This window comes from Budorcas taxicolor, chromosome 20 (genome assembly GCF_023091745.1).
Source record: "Budorcas taxicolor isolate Tak-1 chromosome 20, Takin1.1, whole genome shotgun sequence".
Classification (NCBI taxonomy): domain Eukaryota; kingdom Metazoa; phylum Chordata; class Mammalia; order Artiodactyla; family Bovidae; genus Budorcas; species Budorcas taxicolor.
In genome coordinates, this window is record NC_068929.1 from 65,256,018 (window position 1) to 65,277,610 (window position 21,593).

Sequence of the window (21,593 nt, forward strand, 5' to 3'; positions counted from 1 at the left end):
CAGAGAGGCAGGAGGCAGCTGAGACTCCCTCTGGGGACGGAGATGCTCGCAGCAGCCACTTGGGGAAGCTAGTTCTGCCTTGCAGACACTGGTGCCGGCAAGTGCCATTTTGGAGCCCTCCTTCTAGTTTATCAGCACCAGGGGCTTACTTGCCCACCAGCCAGCCAACCTCACTCCTGGTTCTCCCTAGGTTGAGAAGCTAGCTGTGCCCGGACCAGTAGCGTCCATACGGAGCCTGGCAGCCAACCAGACCACAGCCCAGTCCACCTACCAGTGCATCCACAGTAGTTGCCACTGCCCCCCCCCCCCCCACCCACACACACACACAAAAGAAGGGCTCACATGACACATGGAGGCGCCCCCTAGAGCATACAGCTGTGGTGACCGCAGGAGAGTATGCTCCCGGGCCTCATAGGATATCTACATAAGGCCGCTCCTGCAAGATCAGAAAGTGTAACTTCAGACCCGCTTAATACATAGAAATAAAAACAGAGTAAAGCAAAACGAAGTGACAGAGGAATATATTCCAAATAAAGGAACAAGATAAAACCTCAGAAGAAGAGCTGAGGGAAGTAGAAACAATCTACCCAATAACGAGTTGAAGGTCATAATCACAAAGACGCTCAGGATAATGAACACAGTAACAGGTTTAACAGAGAGTCAGAAAATATAAAGAAGAAGCAAACAGAACTGAAGGGCATGACTGTTACTGTTCAGTTGCTCAGCTCTTTCTGGCTCTTTGTGACTCCATGGACTGCAGCACACCAGGCTTCCCTGTCCTTGACTGTCTCCCAGACTGATGTCCATTGAGTCGATGATGCCATCCAACCATCTCATCCTCTGTCGTCCCCTTCTCCTCCCACCTTCAATCTTTCCCAGCATCAGGGTCTTTTCCAGTGAGCTGGCTCTTTGCATCAGGTGGCCAAAGGATTGGAGCTTCAGCTTCAACATCAGTCCTTCCAGTGAATATTCAGGACTGATTTCCTTTAAGATTGATGGGTTGGATCTCCTTGAAGTTGAAGGGACTCTCAAGAGTCTTCTCCAACACCACAGTTCAAAAGCATTAATTGCTCAGCTCTCAGCCTTCTTTATGGTCCAGCTCTCACATCTGTACATGACTCCTGGAAAAAACTGTAGCTTTGAGTATGCTTGTATAACTTTGAGTATTTTTGTGTAACTGAATTTTTTTTTAAATACACTAGAAAGAATGAGTAGTATATTAGATAATATAGAAGAACAGAACGGCAAACTGGAAGACAGTAGTGGAAATCAACCAAGCTAAACAAATAAAATATTTTTAAATGAGTATAGTTTAAGATACCTTTAGGACAACATCAAGCATACTAATACTGGCATTGTAGGGGTCCAGAAGGAAAAAAGAAAGAAAGGGGCAGAAAATTTATTTAAAGGAATAATATTAATAGCTGAAAACTTCTCCAGCCTGTGAAAGAAAACAGACATCCAGGTCCAAGAAGTACAGTGAGTCCCAAACAAGATGAACCCAAAGAAGTCCTCACCAAGACACATTAAGATGGCAAAAACTAGAGATAAAGACAGAGTTTTAAAAGCAGCAAGAGAAAAGCAACTAAGTATGCACAGGGGAACTCTAATAAGTCTCTCAGCTTATGTTGCAGACCAGAGGAGAGGGGCGAAAATAAGCAAAGGGAACCTAATTCAACTTAAAAGCTTTTGCACAGCAAAGGAAACCATCAACAAAGTGAAAAGACAGCCTACTGAATGGGAAAAAAAGTTCACAAATGATATAACCAACAAGGGGTTAATATCTAAGATATATATATATATCATACAACTCAATAAACAACCCAATTAAAATTAGGCAGAAGACTGAAAAGACATTTTTCTCCCCAAAGAAGACTTACAGATGACCAACAGGCACATGAGAAGATGCTCAATGTCACTGGTTATCAGGGAAATGCAAATTAAAACCACAGGGAGATATCACCTCACAGCTGTCGGAATGCCTATTAAAAAGGACAGAAATAACAAGTGTTGGCAAAGATGTGAAGAAAAGGGGCCTCTTGTACACCGTTGGTGGGGGTGTGAATTGGTACAGCCACTATAAAAAACAGTATGGAAGGTCCTCAAAAAATTAAACGTTGAACCACCATATGGTCCAGCAATTCCAGTTCTGTATAGTTTTCTAAAGAAAAAAAAAAAAAAACGAATTGGAAAAAGCATATGAACTTCAGTGTTCATTGCAGCATTATTTATTACAATTTCCTTCTCCAGGGGATCTTCCCAACCCAGGGCTCAAACCTGGGTCTCCCACATTGCAGGCAGACACCTTACCATCTTAGCCACCAGGGAAGCATATTTATTACAATATATATATATAGATTGCATATATACATATCAATATATATGTATATATTGTATATATACATGTAGTAAATATATTATTTACCACAATGTGTGTGTGTGTGTGTGTGTGTATATACACACACAAAAGAATATTACTTGGCTGTAAAAAAGAGTAAAATATTGTCATTTTCAACAGTATAGATGGACCTAGAGGGTATTATGCTAAGTGAAATAAGTTAGAGAAACACAAATACCATATGACTTCCCTTGTATGTGAAATCTGAAAAACAAAACAGAAGAACAAGCATACCCAAACAGGAAGAGACCCACAGATACAGAGAACAAACAGGTAGCTGCCAAGGAGAGAGGGATGGGGCGATGAGTGAAATGGGTGAGGGAGATTAAAAGATACAAAATTTCAGTGGTAAATTAAATGAACCGTAGGGATGAAATACACAGCAGGGGGAATACAGTCAATAATAGTGTAATAACTTTGTGTAGTGCCAGATGGTAAATAGAATTACCAGAGTGGTTATTTTGCAATGCATACAGCTATCAGACCACCAGGAACTTACAGAGTGTTGTAGGTCAATTATAATTCAATTGTTTAAAAAAGAATACAGTGTACCTGTATCTATATCCATGAAAAGATCTAGAATTCTCTGTCAAAAGAGTTCAATATATTTAGAGCACGATACTAGCGTAAATGTGAAATCATTTAGCAACTGTCCCTAAAGAAAATATGTATTTTGCTTAAATATAGCTCATCTCATGGAGAAAAAATTTTGAAATTTACAAGAGTACTATATTTTTTCTTTTAAAAGTACACAATACTAACTAAGAGGTTTTCAAACACAGCCAAAGTTGAATTCCAAGTCAGCAATAACAAGTAAGAGTGACTGTTCCAGTTTCCAGTAAGTAAATGGATGAAGAAACCTTAAACGTAGTTTCTGCATTGCACACTTGAAGACCCAGGAAAATAGCAGACATTTAATTGATCACATAGTAAGTTCCCATCCTTTCATTGCAAAATACAGGTCCTTGCTTCCCAGGTGGCACTAGTGGTAAAGAACCTGCCTCCCAGTGAAGGTAGACATAAGAGGCGAGGGTTTGATCACTGGGTCCGGAAGATCCCCTGGAAGAGGGCACGGCAACCCAATCCAGTATTCTTGCCTGGAGAAGGCTGACAGGCTATAGTCCATAGGGTCGCAAAGAGCTGGATACGACTGAACTGACTTAGCACGCACACATCCATTTACTCTGGCTCTCAAGTCCAACCTCAACTTGATCCCATCTCACCGTCTGCTCACTTTCCATTTTAAAGACTATTTTATGTTAAAAGCAGTTTTGATCTCAATTCACATGTTCTGTTTGGGGAATCTATGGGCCACTGCACCATGGGTCAGTTTCAGGGATGGCCTTCACATTGGTGTCCTCATGTGTGATTACGACCTGTCCAACTCCAGGAGTCCCCGCATAAACCAAGGGTCAGCAGCTATGATCCAAATCCCACCGTCCACCCTTTCTTGTAAGTAACACTTGACTGGAACACAGCCACTTCCCCTCGTTTATGTATTAGTTATGACTCCTCTCGTCCTGCAAAGGCAGAGTTGAGTAGCCACAACTGAGACCATGTGGCCCACAAATCAAAGGATATTTGATAGCTGACTCTTTATAGCAAAAGTGCGCCAGCCCTTGGGATCAGGCACAATGCCATGTCAGCCACTCAGATCGTGAGGCTGGTTGTGGTTCACCCAGTGGAGCAAAGAATCCGCAGGTAGTTAGCAGGGACCTCACCACTCATCCAACTGATTTCCAAGAATCGGATCAAATTGAATCAACATAGATGTCTCGACCTAGAGCCTGATCTGAGATGCAGGTTGGCACCGAACCATTATTTAGCAATAGATTCATAAGGATTTCAAAGCCATGACTCAAAAAAAAAAAGGTAAGAACCGCTAGTCCAGAGGTTTACATGACCTTAGTTTCTCACTCTGGTCTGGAGGACAGAACGTGAATTGTATGAAGGGCTTTGTTTATAGATTCTTTTATCCGTGATTATTCCTCCACACAAACGTGAGAGAGCCTGTGTACCAGTGAGTGCACAGGGCATCTCCATGCCAATCGCCTGTGCTTGGCTTCCTTAGCAAATGGAAAGCAGTTCCCTGTACCCCTCAGGCAGTAGAGCAAACGCTATACAAGCTCTTACGCTTCAGCTGAGAAAATGAGTATCTTTTTTTTTCTCCTTACTCCTTGCTTGCGCTCAGTCATGTCCAACTCTTTGCGACCCTTTCTACTGCCTGTCAGGCTCCTCTGTCCATGGGATTTCCCAGGCAAGAATACTGGAGTGGGTTATCATTTCCTCCCTCAAGGGATCTTCCTAACCCAGGGATCGAACCCAAGTCTCCTGTGTCTCCTTTTTGTATGCATTGTATGTGATTCTTTACCCACTGAGCCATCTGCACAGGTTAGACAACACAGCTATTAAAACCTCTTAATCTTGCCTTTCCTGGTCAGGATGCTTTCTGTTCCATTTCCTAGTCCAGCGCTGAACCTGCATTCTGACTCAGTGCACTGCTCTTGGGTTTGCATTGTGAAAATTCTTTGCCAAATTACAATACCGTCCTCCACCAACCCCGACCCTGCCCCCTGCCATGGGTGTCGGGGGGAGAATGAGGTTGGACACTGGTGACCTGCATCCATTGCACTGTCCAGACTGGAGAAAGAAAAGGGTCGGAAGAGCCACGATGCTTTTATTCTCTTTATTCTTGCTGTTTCCTGCCAAGTCATTTAAAGCCCAGCTGTCCCGCTCACCACTTGTGTGTCCTGTCTTTTCTTTATCAGACACTCTCCAAAGGTGGTCAAGGCGGCATCTCAGGTCCTCAACAGCATGTGGCAGTACCGAGATCTGAGGAGTCTCTACAAAAAGGTAAGATTTGCTTTACCTTCTTGGCTCGTGAGCTGCACACAGACCCTGAGCCTGAAGACAATATTTGGTCATAACGAGATGTGTCACAGATACAAAGGAACCTTGTCTGAGAGTTTGAGCAATTGAAACTCAAGTGAAACAAGAGAATCAGTGAAGAAGCAAAAAAAAAAAAAAAAAAAAAAAAGGGTCGCTAAGTGTCCCCTGAATATATCCTAAGATCCATGAACTTTCTGGATTGGACAGACCTATAACCATAGAGTCTTACCTTCAAGAAAAATAAGTTTGTGTCTGAGCGTCTATATTGTATAAGAGACTAAAAAGCAATGAACTGAGGGGTTTTGCACACACTCTCACACAGAAGCGTCAACAAGGGCCAAGAAATAACTGAAGTCACTGTGGAGAGGAGACAGGAAACAAAAAGGTAAAAGGCAGTTCAGGAGACCGAGAAGTCTTGCAACCTAGGAATACTGAGTGGATACCTGAGTTCTGCATCCAGGACACTGGCCGGTTCACACGCAAGGTGAAGGGCTGATAATCCTAATGACAGTCGTAGATCATAGGAAGAGGCTGGGCGTTTGCCCAGAAGACTCCCCGGAGGCAGGCAGAAATTTATATCATATGTTTCAAAGGGGACTTCCTCCCCAAAGTAGTTTAGAAACATAACTTTAAGCAAAAAGGTCACATCTAGAAATTTTGATTATACGATTCTTTCCCACATTTTTGTAAACAAAGGACGCACAACTTTTCTCTTTTGGTTAGGAGCAAAAAGTTCTTTTAACAGTGTCCCCCAGAAGTTACTGTTTTGTTGTTACCAGACAGCATATGTGAGCTGTTTCAATGATCAGAGCTGTCAGGATAGATTTGAGTTAACAAATGGAGCAGAGAACATCACTGAGAGATAGGCACGGAGAACAGCATAGACACTGGTCTCCATAGGGATTCAGAAAGCGTGAACAGGGCCTCATCATCAACTTCCCAGAGCACCTCCTTGCCTCCCCCGGCAGCCTGCATGGAGGAGGGGGAAGCCAAGACTCACTGCCACGTTGGTCCCCAGCATCCCAGTCTTGGGATGGGAGGTGGGGCCACAGCAAGAGGTCAAGTTGGATAAGAGAGGGTGAGATCCATCTTGCCAGAGGGAAAATGGGTCTTTTTCTAAGCCTGTGGGAGAAAGTTAAATATTTAATGACTGACTCCACTAAGTTAAGAGTATATTTCTAGATTTCTCCAAGGTCTTCCTATTTCCTGTAAGCTCCTTGCTTTGTACTTCAGTTTAAAGTTTAGCCCATATATTTCAGAAATCTCTTTCAAGATTTTTCTGTTCCTTAAGAGGAAGTATTTTTAGGCTGAAATATTACAGAAGTGTTCTGGATTAATTATATCCTTTCCTAAATATCTTGCTATTTGTCTAAAGTGTTTTAGTTCCATTCTGCCTGTTTTGTTTGAAATGCCACATCCCTTGGTTTCCTTCTGGGACTCTTTCAGAAGCCAAATGAATTTCCTCCAGGGACAGGATCCTTCAGCTAAACAGGCAGCCAGACACGAAGAACACACTATAAATTAGAAAAGAGCTGGACGTTCTGAATCAGTGGCTCGGGGAGTTCAATGAAATATTACTGCCTCAGATAAACTCCACTTTCCCTGAATTCCAACCTTTTCTTTGCTGGAATATACCTTCTCATACTTCTGTGCATTGAAGGGAAACGGCTTTTAGAGACTCCACAAGTTATTTGTTGAATCGTAGCATGAGTTCTCCATTTTAGTTTTTTCTGTGTTGGTAGTAGGGTTCAGAAAGTATAATTGTCTTTCGTTTGCCATGAGGAAAAAAAAAAAGAGTATGTTGTCAGAAATTTAATGGAGCTAAAACTCAAGAGCTAAAGAGCACTTAAAATGTGTCTTAATGTGAGGAGATTCAAGAAAGACAGGCTGGAGAAACTGAAGGTGAGGTTTTCAGTTGATCCATGATTTTAAAATATTGAAAAAGAGCTGTTGTTCGTAATGATTTGCAAATTGTGCAGTTGCAAAATGAAATGAGGATTTTGTGCTCAGTATAAGTGCTACAATGGCAAAGCTCAAAACTCACAAAAGCTTTTCGTTTTGAAAGGTCCTGTGGTGAGAAAATCCAAATTCATTCGTCCTTATGAATTGTTTTTAATCAGTGAGGCAAGAGATTTCTATTTTGTTCTTCACTGACAGTTGAGAGATCATTTTCTAAATGCCTGATCCGTATCTATAATTACTCGTGTTTCTAATCTGTTTATTAAATACCTGTTATAGGCTTAGGAAAGGAAGAGTTCCAAGGAAAACGTGGCATATAGAGCAGCTATTGTGGATGCAAGTGAAATATGGAACAGTGATTGGCAGCTGCATTCGGCTCATATTCATGTATTATGGATTTACTGGATAAATTAAGAGCAAGAAAATTACAGAGAAAAATCTTGAAGAATCTATAGAGTTTGCATGAATTAGGAGATAAGAGGAAAAGAGCATTATGGACAAGAGGAAAAAACACGAGTAGATAGATGTAAATTGAAATAACAATGGCATGTCTATGGAACGGAATTAAAGATCCACCTGTCATTGGCTTATTTCCTCCTTAGGACCCAAGCACAGAGGCCAGAACCACATTTCCTTAGCTCAGCTACTTTATTTGACTTAGAGATCCATTTAATAAATCAGAATATTCTTTGGTCTGGTTGGGGTCCAGACACATCGTGAGCCAAAACGGATTTGCATCATCCAAACCTTCAACTTCAGTGAGGCCTGGACTTCTGATTTTTCTCCCCTAAAGGAAAAGAAACAGAGGAATGTTATCACACAAAGGCTAAACAATGCATCACCTTAAAAAAAAATCCTGAAGATTAGATAACCACAAAGAGAAGTTTCAAATATCTTTATCATCTGTATTTTTGCAGAGGATGTTTTCTTAATGGAAAGAAGGTGAGCCTTGGAGCAGTCTTGATAGAGGGCTGAAAGAAAAGCAGATGATCAAAAGTTCTTGACGTTTTGAACACTGGTACTTAAAAAAAAAAGTTGAGGTCATGACTGACAGCGTGATTATGTTTGATGATAGTAGAGTTTGTTGGGACAACTGGTTTTGAAGGAAAGGAGATAAATTTGGGGGTGGGGATAGATGGGAACATAGAATTATAAAATTGCAGAAAGCATTTCTTATAAACCCTTACATAATACCTTAATCGTATACACGTCTCAAAAAAAATATATAGTTATATTGTTTGGGATATAGCCTAAGTTACTCTTAACAGGGAGACTCAAAAATTCAGAAATGCAAGCTAAACAAGTATCCCTTTCTGTTTCATGGGCCTGTACCTGGTTAGGCAGGTGGTCCAGAGTCAGCGGTGACCCTGGGACCTGTCTTGTGATAGTGCCTTGTACGAGGGTAACATCGTTGCCTGTGTGTACCAAGCTCCCTAACTGAGCTCTTCCCCTCTCACTGCAGGCCGTAGAAAAAGTGAGGGCAAGTGATATTCTCTGAAGCATGTGATACAAAAGGGACCAACCTTCTGCTCCCTTGCCACCACCAAGAACTGAATCATGTGGCCACAGCCACAAACCCGGCTAGGAGGGAGAGTAGGAAAAGTGAGCCACCAGGAACCCTGCTAAAGTTTGGTGGCAGGAGGAGGGAGTTATTTTACTAAAAGAAGGAAGGTGTCGTATCAGCTCCAGGAGTCATTTCCTTTTGTTCAAATGTCAGGTTAGCCAAAAAGTTTATTCTCATTTTTCTGTAACGTCATGTAGAAAAACCCGAACAAACTTTCTGGCTAACCAAGTATCTTGACTATCCATTGCAAATCACTAAGGAGGCATATTATTCCATTTTTGGGTGGCTATGATTTTTCAGAACTCTTATATGAAGTAAAAATCTCTGTATGTGTATTATCTGTCTTCCAACGCTATACTAAAAAATCTACTTTCTCTTCTCTAGGATAGCCTTCCTGTTTTTGAAGCCAGTCATCATGTCTCTACAAGGTCATTCCTTTGCATTTGTAGGGATCAGTTCAGTTGCTCAGTCGTGTCTGACTCTTTGCGATCCCATGAATCACAGCACACCAGGCCTCCCTGTCCATCACCAACTCCCGGAGTTCACTCAAACTCACGTCCATCAAGTCGGTGATGCCATCCAGCCATCTTATCCTCTGTCGTCCCCTTCTCCTCCTGCCCCCAATACCTCCGAGCATCAGGGTCTTTTCCAATGAGTCAACTCTTCTCATGAGGTGGCCAAAGTATTGGAATTTCAGCTTCAGTACAAGTCCTTCCAATGAACACCCAGGACTGATCTCCTTTAGAATGGACTGGTTGGATCTCCTTGCAGTCCAAGGGACTCTCAAGAGTCCTCTCCAATACCACAGTTCAAAAGCATCAATTCTTCTGTGCTCAGCTTTCTTCACAGTCCAACTCTCACATCCATACATGACTACTGGAAAAACCATAGCCTTGACTAGACGGACCTTTGTTGGCAAACTAATGTCTCTGCTTTTGAATATGCTATCTAGGTTGGTCATAACTTTTCTTCCAAGGAGTAAGTGTCTTTTAATTTCATGGCTGCAATCACCATCTGCAGTGATTTTGGAGCCCCAAAAAATAAAGTCTGACACTGTTTCCACTGTTTCTCCATCTATTTCCCATGAAGTGATGGGACCAGATGCCATGATCTTCGTTTTCTGAATGTTGAGCTTTAAGCCAACTTTTTCACTCTCCTCTTTCACTTTCATCAAGAGGCTTTTTAGTTCCTCTTCACTTTCTGCCATAAGAGTGATGTCATCTGCATATCTGAGGTTATTGAAATTTCTCCCGGCAGTCTTGATTCCAGCTTGTGCTTCTTCCAGCACAGCGTTTCTCATGATGTACTCTGCATAGAAGTTAAATAAGCAGGGTGACAATATACAGCCTTGACGTACTCCTTTTCCTATTTGGAGCCAGTCTGTTGTTCCATGTCCAGTTCTAACTGTTGCTCCCTGACCTGCATATAGGTTTCTCAAGAGGCAGGTCAGGTGGTCTGGTATTCCCATCTCTTTCAGAATTTTCCACAGTTTATTGTGATTTATTGTGATTTTCCACAGTTTGTCGCTGTAGGGATAGCAACATTTATTATTACTACTGCTGTCAAAAAAATAAAAAATAAAGCAAAACCTAAAAATTGAAAGTTACATTTTCATCACTGTGCAAAACTTAGAACCTTAAGGCCAGGACACAGCATCGGAGCAGCCCCTGTTGTCAAGTAGAGAGAGACAGTTCTTCCGGCGTTCAGCTTATAATGCTTCGGTTCATTATTTTGCTCTAAGTATTGCAAAGAGCTCCAGAAAGAACAGCATCTACTCAGCCACTCTATGAGCAAATTCCTTTGTTCATAAATGCAGGGATCAGATCAAAGACAGATCAGATAACAGAATCAAACTCTGCTGATGGTCACCAAGGTTAGAAAACCAGACTCATTCTCCCCCACGAATAGCATGGCCTTGTGTTTCTATAGTTGTGGTCCTGTGGGGTCCCCCACCCTCCTATCCCTCCCCAACACCCCTTGAGCCTCCCATGCCTCCCCTCCCCACTCCCCCTCCAACCCTCCCACCCTTACCCTTTGGGATCTTGAATGGTGAGCTTGTGTCTCAAAGAATGCCAAACCACCTGTGCTTGAAAACTTGAAACCGAACAAGGTAGTGTTTCCGTGGATAGAGATATTGTATTCAGTGTTGCCGTCTGGATGAGAGAAACAAAGCATAAAACTAATCTTTAAATGTCCTTCCTTTTATTGTCGGGAAGACAGACTCTCGCGCCGCAGGTACCATTCAGCCAGTGAATAATGAGCTTTGATGGGAGTGAAGTCATGCCCTTCACGGCCTGAATCACTCAGGACTCTCTTTTCCTACTGCCGTGGGATTCATTACACTGGTCCCGCCACTGTTGCACTCACAAAACGAGAAATCAATAAGTAATTATGGATAGGGAAGGGATGCCTGCAGATTTCCTCAAATGACCAAACTGCAGCGGGTGAGCCAGTGGACACAGCGCTCGCGGTGTCTTTCGCTGCTTTCAGGAAACTGGCCTCTGTACCTCAATGAGTCAGTGGTCCTGACCCCTGTGAACTGAAGTCACGGTTCACATTTCACATCCCTCATCACTCTCACTTGCTGGACATTTAAAAATCAATACTGGATTGCAGCGAGAACTAGAAAGGTGTTTTGAAATATTGTCCAGGAAAACACACAAGATGATCAAAATGCAAAATTTTGATCTCAAAGCTTTGCAGCGAGAGGAGCAAGAAATACTTTTATACTTGCTGTATGTAGCATGTTGCCATCTTGAGAACAAATAGATGTTTTTCCTTGGCGAGTGTTTAAGATGGTGATGGAAAAGCAGTCAATCCTCTATAGAAATAAATGACTGAATGTAGAGCTGTCATTCTATCAAGGAAATTGCCCACCAGGAATTTATTCATCTTTCTACTGTACTGGAAAATTCTTCACCAAGAAATGACTGGAAGCACATGAAAACTTTTTATCACAGTCTTCTTTCTTGCATTTTTAAATTAATTAATTCTTTAATTAATTTTTTTACTGAAGGATAATTGCTTTATAGAATTTTGTTGTTTTCTGTCAAATCTCAACATGAATCAGCAGTAGGTGTACATATATCCCCTCCCTTTTGAACCTCCCTCCCATCTCTCTCCCCACCCCACCCCTCTAGGTTAATATCGAGCCCCTGGTTGAGTTTCCTGAGCCATACAGCAAATTCCCATTGACTATCTATTTTACATATGGTAATGTAAGTTTCCATAATTAGAGGAAAATTGCTTTACAATGTTGCGTTGGTTTCTGCCCTACGACACATGAATCAGCCATAATTATGGTCAGTCTCTTAAATAATCTGAATGCTGTGTCCTCCAGATTCGCAATTGTAGCTCGAGTTTCTTTTCACATCAAGCTCGGGTAGGAAACAAAGAGGCTGGGGTTAAACTCAGTGATGATGCTGTCTCCTCCATAAATCTGGGCGTTTGCGTGTTGATTTTTGTATCAGCAAATAAGGCCCTCCTTCATGAGGTCCGCTGACCTCTCGGAGACCATTCTCAGACACTCATCATATGATATCTGTCCAAAAACAAAGGCACAAATGGGAACAGAAGCAAAAATCAATTGTGCAGAAGTGGAAATCGATGCACATGGCAGTTGCTAAACAAGAAGTGACTAAGTTAGAGCTGCTGTGGGGCTGGACCTCCCAGCTGGGGAAATTCTACCTGAGCAGCATCTAAGTTCAATGTTTCCTTTCTGCCTCTGCTCTCCCAGGCGGCTTTACCATAGCATTTTAAATCAGAACTTCCAAAAGTACCCCAGAGACAAAAGCAGGGGAAAAGGATTGAATTGGGAACTAGAAAACTCACTAAACTTTTCATTTTTTGGAACTGCAGTTGATTTTCAATGGTGCGTTAGTTTCAGGTGCACAACAAAGTGGTTCAGTTTTACGCATATGTACTGTTCTTTAGGCTCTAAGTCATGTCCAGCTCTTCTGCGACTCCCGTGAACTGTAGCAGCACCACGGACAGGCTCCTCTGTCCATGGGTTTCTCCAGGCAAGAACAATGGAGTGGTTTGCCATACCCTCCTCCAGGGGATCTTCCCAACGCAAAGACTGAACCCACGTCTCCTGCAGCTCCTTCATTGCAGGTAGAGTCTTTACCTCTGAGCCGCCAGGGAAGCTCTATACTCGTGGGCCTCCCTGGTGGCTCAGATGGTAAAGGGTCCACCTGCAATGTGGGAGACCTGGGTTTGATCCCTGGATCAGGAAGATCCCCTGGAGAAAGGAATGGCTACCCACTCCAGTATTTTGAGGACTTCCCTGGTGGCTCAGATGGTAAAAAAAAAAAAAAAAAAATCTGCCTGCAGTGCAGAATTCCATGGACAGAGGAGCCCGGCGAGCTACAGTCTGTGGGATTGCAAAGAGCTGGACATGACTGAGCGACTATCACTGTCACATTCTCATTTAGATTCTTTTCCATTATAGGTTATTATAAGGCACTGAATATCGACCCTATTTTGTTATTTATCTATTTTTCTGTTTAACAGTGTGTATCCGTTCATTTCAAACTTCTAATTTATTCCCCCATTTCTCCTTTGGTAGCCATAAATTTGTTTTCTATGTCTGTGAGTCTATTTCTGTTTTGTAAATAAGTTCATTTGTATCATTTTTTAAGATTCCATCTGTAAGTGATATCATATTTGTCTTTCTCTAACTGACTTCACTTCGTATGAGATTCTCTGGGTCCATCCATATTGCTGCAAATGGCATTATTTCCTTCTTTTTAGGGCTGGTCTATATTCCCTGTGGGTTTCTCAGGTGGCTCAGCGGTAAAGAATCCACCTACCAATGCAGGAGTTGCCGGTTTGATCTCTGGGTCAGCATGATCCCCTGGAGAAGTAAATGACAACCCAATCCAGTATTTTTGCCTGGGAAATCCCATGGACAGAGGAACCTGACAGGCTACAGTCCCTGGGGTCACAAAGAGTCAGAAACAACTTAGTCTAAACAACAAATATTCCCTGTATATGTGTACCACATCTTTTTTTACCCGTTCATCTGTTCATGGACACTTCGGTTTCTTCCATCTCTTGGCTACTGTGAATAGTGACACTGTGAACTTTAGGGTACATGTCCCTTTGAATTAGAAAAAACACTAAGTTTAATGTAAATCTACCACCATTCTTGTTACTTTGGGCAATACACTCAAGCTCACCCTTCCTTCTTCTAGTAGATGGGATGAGCTACGGCTAAGAGCGCTTTCATTTGCTTGGGGAGAAAGGACGTGATCAGTTTCTTGTCTCTTCCTAGCTCACCTGCTTCCCCTCTCATAAGCTATTCCTTCTTGTGTCCCAGTGTCCCGCACCCCCACCCTCCTCCCAGGCTCTGCCAGGAAAGGGGGATCAGCAGAGAGGAGAGAGACCCTGGCCATACAGTTGTGCCCTGGCCTTGGTACACCCAGCCTACAGCAGATGCCCACGTGCTGGCTCCTTCTCTCATGGGGACAGTGGTGTGGTTTGCTCATGCGTGCATGCTTAGTCACTTCAGTCGTGTCCAACTTTTGCAATCCTATGGACCGTAGCCTGCCAGGCTCCTCTGCCTGTGGGATTCTCCAGGCAGGCATACTGGAGTGTGTTGCTGTGCCCTTCTCCAGAGGGTCTTCCCAACCCAGGAATCGAGTCTGAATCTCTCATGTCTCCTGCACTGGCAGGCGGGCTCGGTATTTAATACCAGCCTCCAGCTGAGGACCGCTGGCCTGGACCTGACCTCTTCCAGCTAACTGCTCCAGGCTCTCCATGCACCTAAGGCTTCCACTACCCTGCACTGAGACCAGAGCAGATACACACTTTCTACCCCGTAGCTTAGTGTAGGAATTCCTGTTTAAGAAGAGTATACTTTATGAATATAAAATTTCCTACCGGCCTTGGAGGGGGCTCATGCAGTGGACGATCCTGAAACCTAAGCTTCTTGAGCTCCATGGTTGGTCCACCTCTGGCACTGAGTCTGAGCTTCACCCTGATCGTGGTAACTCCTACAACCCCCAAAATCCAGAGAGCCCATGGCCAGGCAAAATAAAGAGCTCACTTCCCAGGCTTCAGGAGATGGGAGGTAGGCTGGGCAATGCCCAGCTCGTCAACTGCCTTCAAGGAAGCCCTCGCCACCAACATTCTCCACCCACTAGTGAATTCTCAGCCTAAACCCATGTAATCTGGAGGTGGGGCATGTGTTAATACTGCAGAACCTTATTTTATCCCCCACATTCACAAGGATGGATGGATGATCTAATTTGTTACTTTGAGAATATATGTGGAACAATGGGGCATCTGTTGTTCCCTGCCTTGGGACCTTAGCCAAAACACAGGCAATGGAAGAAAAGTATATTAACATCCTGTCACAGTGTCTTGTTGCAGGCATTTAATCATCTAAAGTTGTCCTCAGGTCTAATCAGTGTGTCTCACACCTCAAATGAACATGGCTTACAGCAGTTAGAAATTAATCACCCTCTGTTACTTTCCTATTGCTGCATTAACAGATTACAACAAACTCAGTGGTTTAAACACAAATTCATGATCTGAACAGTTCTTGAGGGCAGAAGTGCAAAGTAGGTTTCACTGGGCTGAAATCAAAGGGTTGGCTCTGCAGTGAGTAAAAGTGGAGCTGTGAGGAACTCCCGCAGGAGCGGGAGGAACTCCAGGAACTCCTGTCCCCTGGGGTTGGGGACAAAAAGAAGAGGAGCCAAGAAGGGGGATCTGACCCCTTTCCTCTGTCATCCCTGCCCAGTTAGCACAGTGTCCTATGCCTGCCTCACCTGCTTCTCCCTGTCCTCTCTTTAAGTCTGGAGCCGAGATTTTCAGCATTGTTATGTTGTCATCAGTCAGTCGCTAAGTCGTGTCTGACTCTTTGCAGCCCCATGGACTACAGCACGCCAGGCTTCCCTGTCCTTCACCATCTCCCGGAGCTTGCTCACACTCATGTCCATTGAATTAATGATGCCACCCAACCGTCTCATCCTCTGTCACTCCCTTCTCCTCCTCCCCTCAATCTTTCCCATCATCAGGGTCTTTTCTAATGAGTCAGCTCTTCACATCAGGTGGCCAAAGGATTGGAGCTTCAGCTTCAGCGTCAGTCCTTCCAATGAATATTCAGGGTTGTTTTCCTTCAGGATTGACTGGTTGGATCTCCTTGGGATCGAAGGGTCAGCATGGTAGCCATTAGTGAGGGGTTGGCTATTGAACATTTGAAATATGATTAGTCCTCTTTGAGATATTATCTGGGCTCAGTGGTAAAGAATTGCCTGCCAATGCAGGAGACTCGAGTTCAACCCCTGGGTCAAGAAGATCCCCTGGAGGAAGCCATGGCAGTCCACTGCAGTATTCTTGCCTGGGAAGCCCCATGGACGTCGGAGCCCGAGAGGCTGCAGTCCATGGAGTCACAAAAGAGTCGGACACAACTTAGCAACTAAACCACGCAACAGCAACACTAAGCATAAGACACGAACCAGATCCCAAAGACTTGGCTTACTTTTTTTTTTTTTAACTATCTAGTGAATACGTTTCATGTTTATTGTGTTAAAAGATATTTTAGATATATAGAATTAAATAAATATAATATTAAAGTTTAAAAAAAAAAAAAAAAACTGTTGGTCCTGTGCCGCGGCCAGCACAAGCAAGAGTTGCACCTGCACAGGGAGAGAACGGAGCGTCCCCGCTAAGAAAAATAAGAGATAGAGACAAAAGATGGGGTTGAGAGGATCAGACCACAAATGGCTGATGCCTTTCTTTATTAGGCTACAATATTTATAGGATAAAATACGTGACTTAAGACATGCACAGGATTATTTTTTAACCTCAGGATACAATCACCAGACCCTTACCATTGTGTACAGAGCACTATAAGATTATCTGTCTTACATGTTGCAGAAACAAGACATCTTGGGGCTTTAAGGGCTATAAAAATTCTTGAGGGTGGCGGGACAGGGAGCTTAGGAACGTGCCTAAGGCTCTGCATATCTGCCGAGCAGCTCCCAAAACTTAACCCTTTACGGGCAGTCCCCCGCAGCTCCCCTCTCTTTATTATTTAAAAGTTTTATAAGATGTCGGTGTTGCAACATGTTTTTATGTATCAGAATTTTCACATGTAAAAATTCTTTAACAATACTACGAATAAAACAAGGAGCCAAACAAATCACGATAAGTACAACAGTCAAAACCACGCCCACAGCAATTATGCTTTGCCACAGTGAATGCAGGCTAGGGAAGTTAGAAAATAAATTTTGTAAAAAATTGTTGACAGTATCAGCTATATTTAAAGTAGCCTTAGGAGAATTTTCAATATTAAGGATTTCATTATGTAATTGCAATAGATCTAGAGAAACATTAGTATTAAACCAAATTCCTTGTAGATGTTTCTTCACCTTATCCCACGGAAAGTCAGATGCATTATAGGCCTTTTTAGTAACACAAATCTATTTATAATTAGCATGACATTGAATTTTCATACGAAAGTTAATGCTCTGAACTTGTTCTCCTAGAACTCTAACCACATCATATAAAGCTGATAATCTATCTTCTATTTTTTTATCTATATCTTCTTGTGTTCCCATTACTTTAGTAACGTTATATGACAAGGAATCTACAGTATGAGCAGCTTGAATGGATTGTGCTAGAGATACAGAAGCGGTAACAGCAGTTGCTATAAGGGTGATTAAAGATACTATACCCAGAACAATCAGGCTTACACTTCTTTTAGGGCGGCTAAGAGCCGTGTTAATGCGTTGTAGCAATTCTAAAGCAGTCTCGTCATACCAAGCTTCAGTTATTTTAACTGGTAACATTACAAAAGCAGGTTGTTTTACTATTATAACTTGTTCTCCTTTTTCAACACCTCTTATGCAATTGGTAAGTATGCAATTAGAACAATTTAAATGATAAATATTCAATGACAATGTTATTTCTATATGGCCTTGTATCAACATGAATGGGTAAGGGACACAAGCTCGGGGATATAAAAACCCCGTAACTCCTACATTACCATATTTACTCCCACTGATATTGGGTTGCAAATATAGACTATTACCATGACCAAAGGCAGCCAAAAGTTTCCACAGTTCTGTTTGATATACATTAGCAGTGTTTACAGAGAGAATGGGTGGATGCTGTCCTCGATTTTCAGGAAAATCAGGTTTTCCCCCAGGTGCCCAATCCCACAAAAAGGTGGTATTTGCATTGTTGATGTTGTACACCGACGCAACCCGGGCTCGACATAAAGTCCAAGGAGTGTCTATTCCTATGCGGATGCTTAGATGTTTGTCACAAAACGGAATGTCGAGAGGTCCAGTTCCGTCACGGTGCGATCTTTTTCCGGTTTTTTCATCAATGCCAGAAATAGTCACTCGAGGATAGGATATATCAGCTGACACCTGTATACAGTGAGGATGTTGTAATTGATAAGAAAAGCACATAGGATATTGCGTAGTAAGACCATAAAAGGAGATATTGGCTTGCTGAGGGGAAATATGAGTGTCTGATTTTCCTCCTAAAAGACTTGTGTCGTTGACATAGACAGGTACTATTTTTTTATCTCATCCTAATGATTGAATCATAGGCGGGTCAGGAATGTATGCCCAAAAAGCCGTAGCCTCTCCGTTTTGTATCCGCTGTAACAATAATAATAACATGATCAATATATTTGTAGGTGTCACTGGAGGTTTGTATACCTTGCTGCCGATTAACATCGGCTATACGAGCACATTGTTCAAAATATTCAGATTTCCACAATAAATAATCTCCCCCCGAAAGACAAGCTCTAGCTATTTGTTTCCAATCATTTGGGGGTAGATTCTGAGTACCCAAATTTTCTATCATAGCAACAGTGAATGGAGCGGTAGGACCGTATTGTGAGCAAGCAATCTTTAACTCTTTTAATTGTTTGAAAGGCAGCGCTTCATAGAAACGCTGGTTGTTATGTTCAAAGACAGGAAAAGCAAGAGAAAAATCGGAGACAACCTCACCAAGTCGTTGTGCTTGTCTTAATGCCTTTTGTAGCGGAGACACAATTTCAGATGGCGGAGGAGGAGGAGGCCCCGGAGGGGGATCGAGACCAGCAACAACAGAAGGAGCATAGGCAGGGGGAAGAGGCGGAGCAGAAGCGAATTTTAAATTGTTATTAGGAAGCTTAATTCCTGAGTTCTGTAAAGCAACAGTGAGATTTTTTAAACATTCAACCAATTCATCTTTAGATGTTAACGCCCCCTTTTCTTGTGCTAAAAAACCCCAGTCTTCTTGATGGTATTTAGCAGCCCCTTCGTCTAATTTCACCTCATCTGTGGTGGAAAGTGAATCATCATTATCCGAAGGACGCGATAAGTTACAAAATGGAGGGTCACCTTCAATTCCCTCGGGAACAGCATACTTGGGCTCCGAATCAGGAACATGAAGAGGATTTTCTTCCTGTTTTAAAAAATTTTCTAAACGTTTTAATTCATCATTATCAAAGTCCAAGCAATCACGAATTAGTGTCCAAAAAGATAAAGTTTCTACAGGAACCTTTTCAGGGCCATGTAAAGTATAATGAGTCCGAATTTGTTCCCCTACCTTTTTCCACGTCTCTAAACTTACTGTGCCTTCTCTGGGGAACCAAGGGCAGACTTCTTCAATAAATGAAAGAAAATTGATTAATTTAGGTTTGGAAATAGTCATTCCCCGGTGTTTTAACATTACAGATAACATATGTGCAAACAATTGACGACTATGTGTCTGTCCCATATTTATACTCTCAACTATATACCTTACTACTCCTCCTTAATTTAAATCACTTGTATACTTATATACTCACTCTTTTCAGCTTAATAAGAGTAGTGGCGAGGAAAACTGTCGATCTGCCCCACGTTGGGCGCCACCTGCCGCGGCCAGCACAAGCAAGAGTTGCACCTGCACAGGGAGAGAACGGAGCGTCCCCGCTAAGAAAAATAAGAGATAGAGACAAAAGATGGGGTTGAGAGGATCAGACCACAAATGGCTGATGCCTTTCTTTATTAGGCTACAATATTTATAGGATAAAATACGTGACTTAAGACATGCACAGGATTATTTTTTAACCTCAGGATACAATCACCAGACCCTTACCATTGTGTACAGAGCACTATAAGATTATCTGTCTTACATGTTGCAGAAACAAGACATCTTGGGGCTTTAAGGGCTATAAAAATTCTTGAGGGTGGCGGGACAGGGAGCTTAGGAATGTGCCTAAGGCTCTGCATATCTGCCGAGCAGCTCCCAAAACTTAACCCTTTACGGGCAGTCCCCCGCAGTCCTGGATGCACCCCTTCCTGAAGCCGTCTAGAGAATCCATTTCCTTGCCTTTTCCAGCTGGTAGAGGCCGCCGTGCCCTTTGGCCTTTTGCCCCCTTCCTCCATCGTCTAAGCAGGTAGCATGGCTTCTCTGATTTTCTGTCTCTGCTTCCATGGTCACATCACCTTCTCTGAATGTCTTGAAGACCCTTGTAGCTGCATTGGGCCCACTTGGATAATTCAGTGTAATCTCCCTTTTTTAAGAGCTTTAACTTCACCACACGTGCAGAGTCCCTTTGCTACATAATGTAGCCTGTCACAGGTTCTAGGTAAGTAGGATGTGGGTATCTTTGGTGGAGGGAGCATATTATTTAGCCAATCACACCCTGTCACGTTAGAGTCTAATTGTCCGGATCTGGTATCACACCTCTCAGACCAAGGTTTTGGCTCCTTCAAACTCTGTGATCACCATCTCTGGAGGGTTGCCCTCACCTGCATTCTCCTCCTTGACCTCAGCCTGTCCACATTCCAGTGGAAAAGGGTGGGGAAAGGCATCCTTTTTTTTTTTTTTAAAGTGGGGGTGGGGGATGCCTTTGTAAATACTGTCAGAGCTTAGTCACTTGGCCAAATCTCCCAGCAAGGGAGGCTGAGTCCAAGTGGAAAACAGTTTCTATTACAAAGTGGAAAAATGAGAGAAAAGTCTACCAAGATGTTTATGCCCAAGAATGTTATGCACGTGCTGATGGCAACAGTCCTCTTGATTGTTGTACCCAGTTCTTAATAAAAACCTCGTTTTGGAGAGATCCCACCATGCTTCCGTTTGGTACCAGTTAACTCCTGGTGGTTAACCACGACATACTTTCTTCGACCAAATTATATCAGTTTCTTTCTAGCCTGTCAAATCTTCTTAGTGATATCAGTTCTTTAGAATTAGTTCAATGGTGATAAATTGAATTCCTAAGATGGATTTACTCAATATTTGCTTTGAAAAGATGATGTGTGCGTGTAAAGTCACTTCATCATGTCTGATTCTTTGCAACCTTATGAACTGGAACCCAACAGGCTCTTCTGTCCATGGGATTCTCCAAGCAGGCATACTGGAGTGGGTTGCCACGCCCTCTTCCAGGGGATCTTCCTGAACCAGGGATTAAACACAAGTCTCTTGTGTCTTCTGAATTGATAGGTGGGTTCTTTACCACTAGCACCACCTGGGGAGCCCTTAAAAGATAGTGAAAGTGAAAGTGAAGTCGTTCAATAGTGTCCCACTCTTTGCGACCCCATGGACTGTAGCCTACCAGGCTCCTTGGTGCATGGAATTTACCAGGCAAGAGTACCAGAGTGGGTTGCCATTTCCTTCTCCAGGGGATCTTCCCAACCCAGGGATCGAACCCAGGTCTCCCACATTGCAGGCAGATGCTTTTTTTTTTTTTTTACTAAACCACAAGACTCTTATCCTTACATATACTGTACCTTTAAGTAGCAGAATCAATTTAATTAAATTTCATTAGAAGCGCCAGAGCTGAAACAAACT

At 42.7% G+C, this 21,593-nt stretch overlaps 1 protein-coding gene across 1 annotated transcript in view; it reads left to right on the forward strand.

Annotated features, from left to right (window-relative positions):
- CTNND2 (catenin delta 2) overlaps positions 1 to 21,593 on the forward strand; it is a 932,875-nt gene that overhangs the window by 880,695 nt on the left and 30,587 nt on the right. The window contains exon 18 of the mRNA XM_052659032.1: positions 5,167 to 5,251. Coding sequence (XP_052514992.1) covers positions 5,167 to 5,251 — 85 coding nt within the window. The remainder of the gene's footprint in view (positions 1 to 5,166; positions 5,252 to 21,593) is intronic.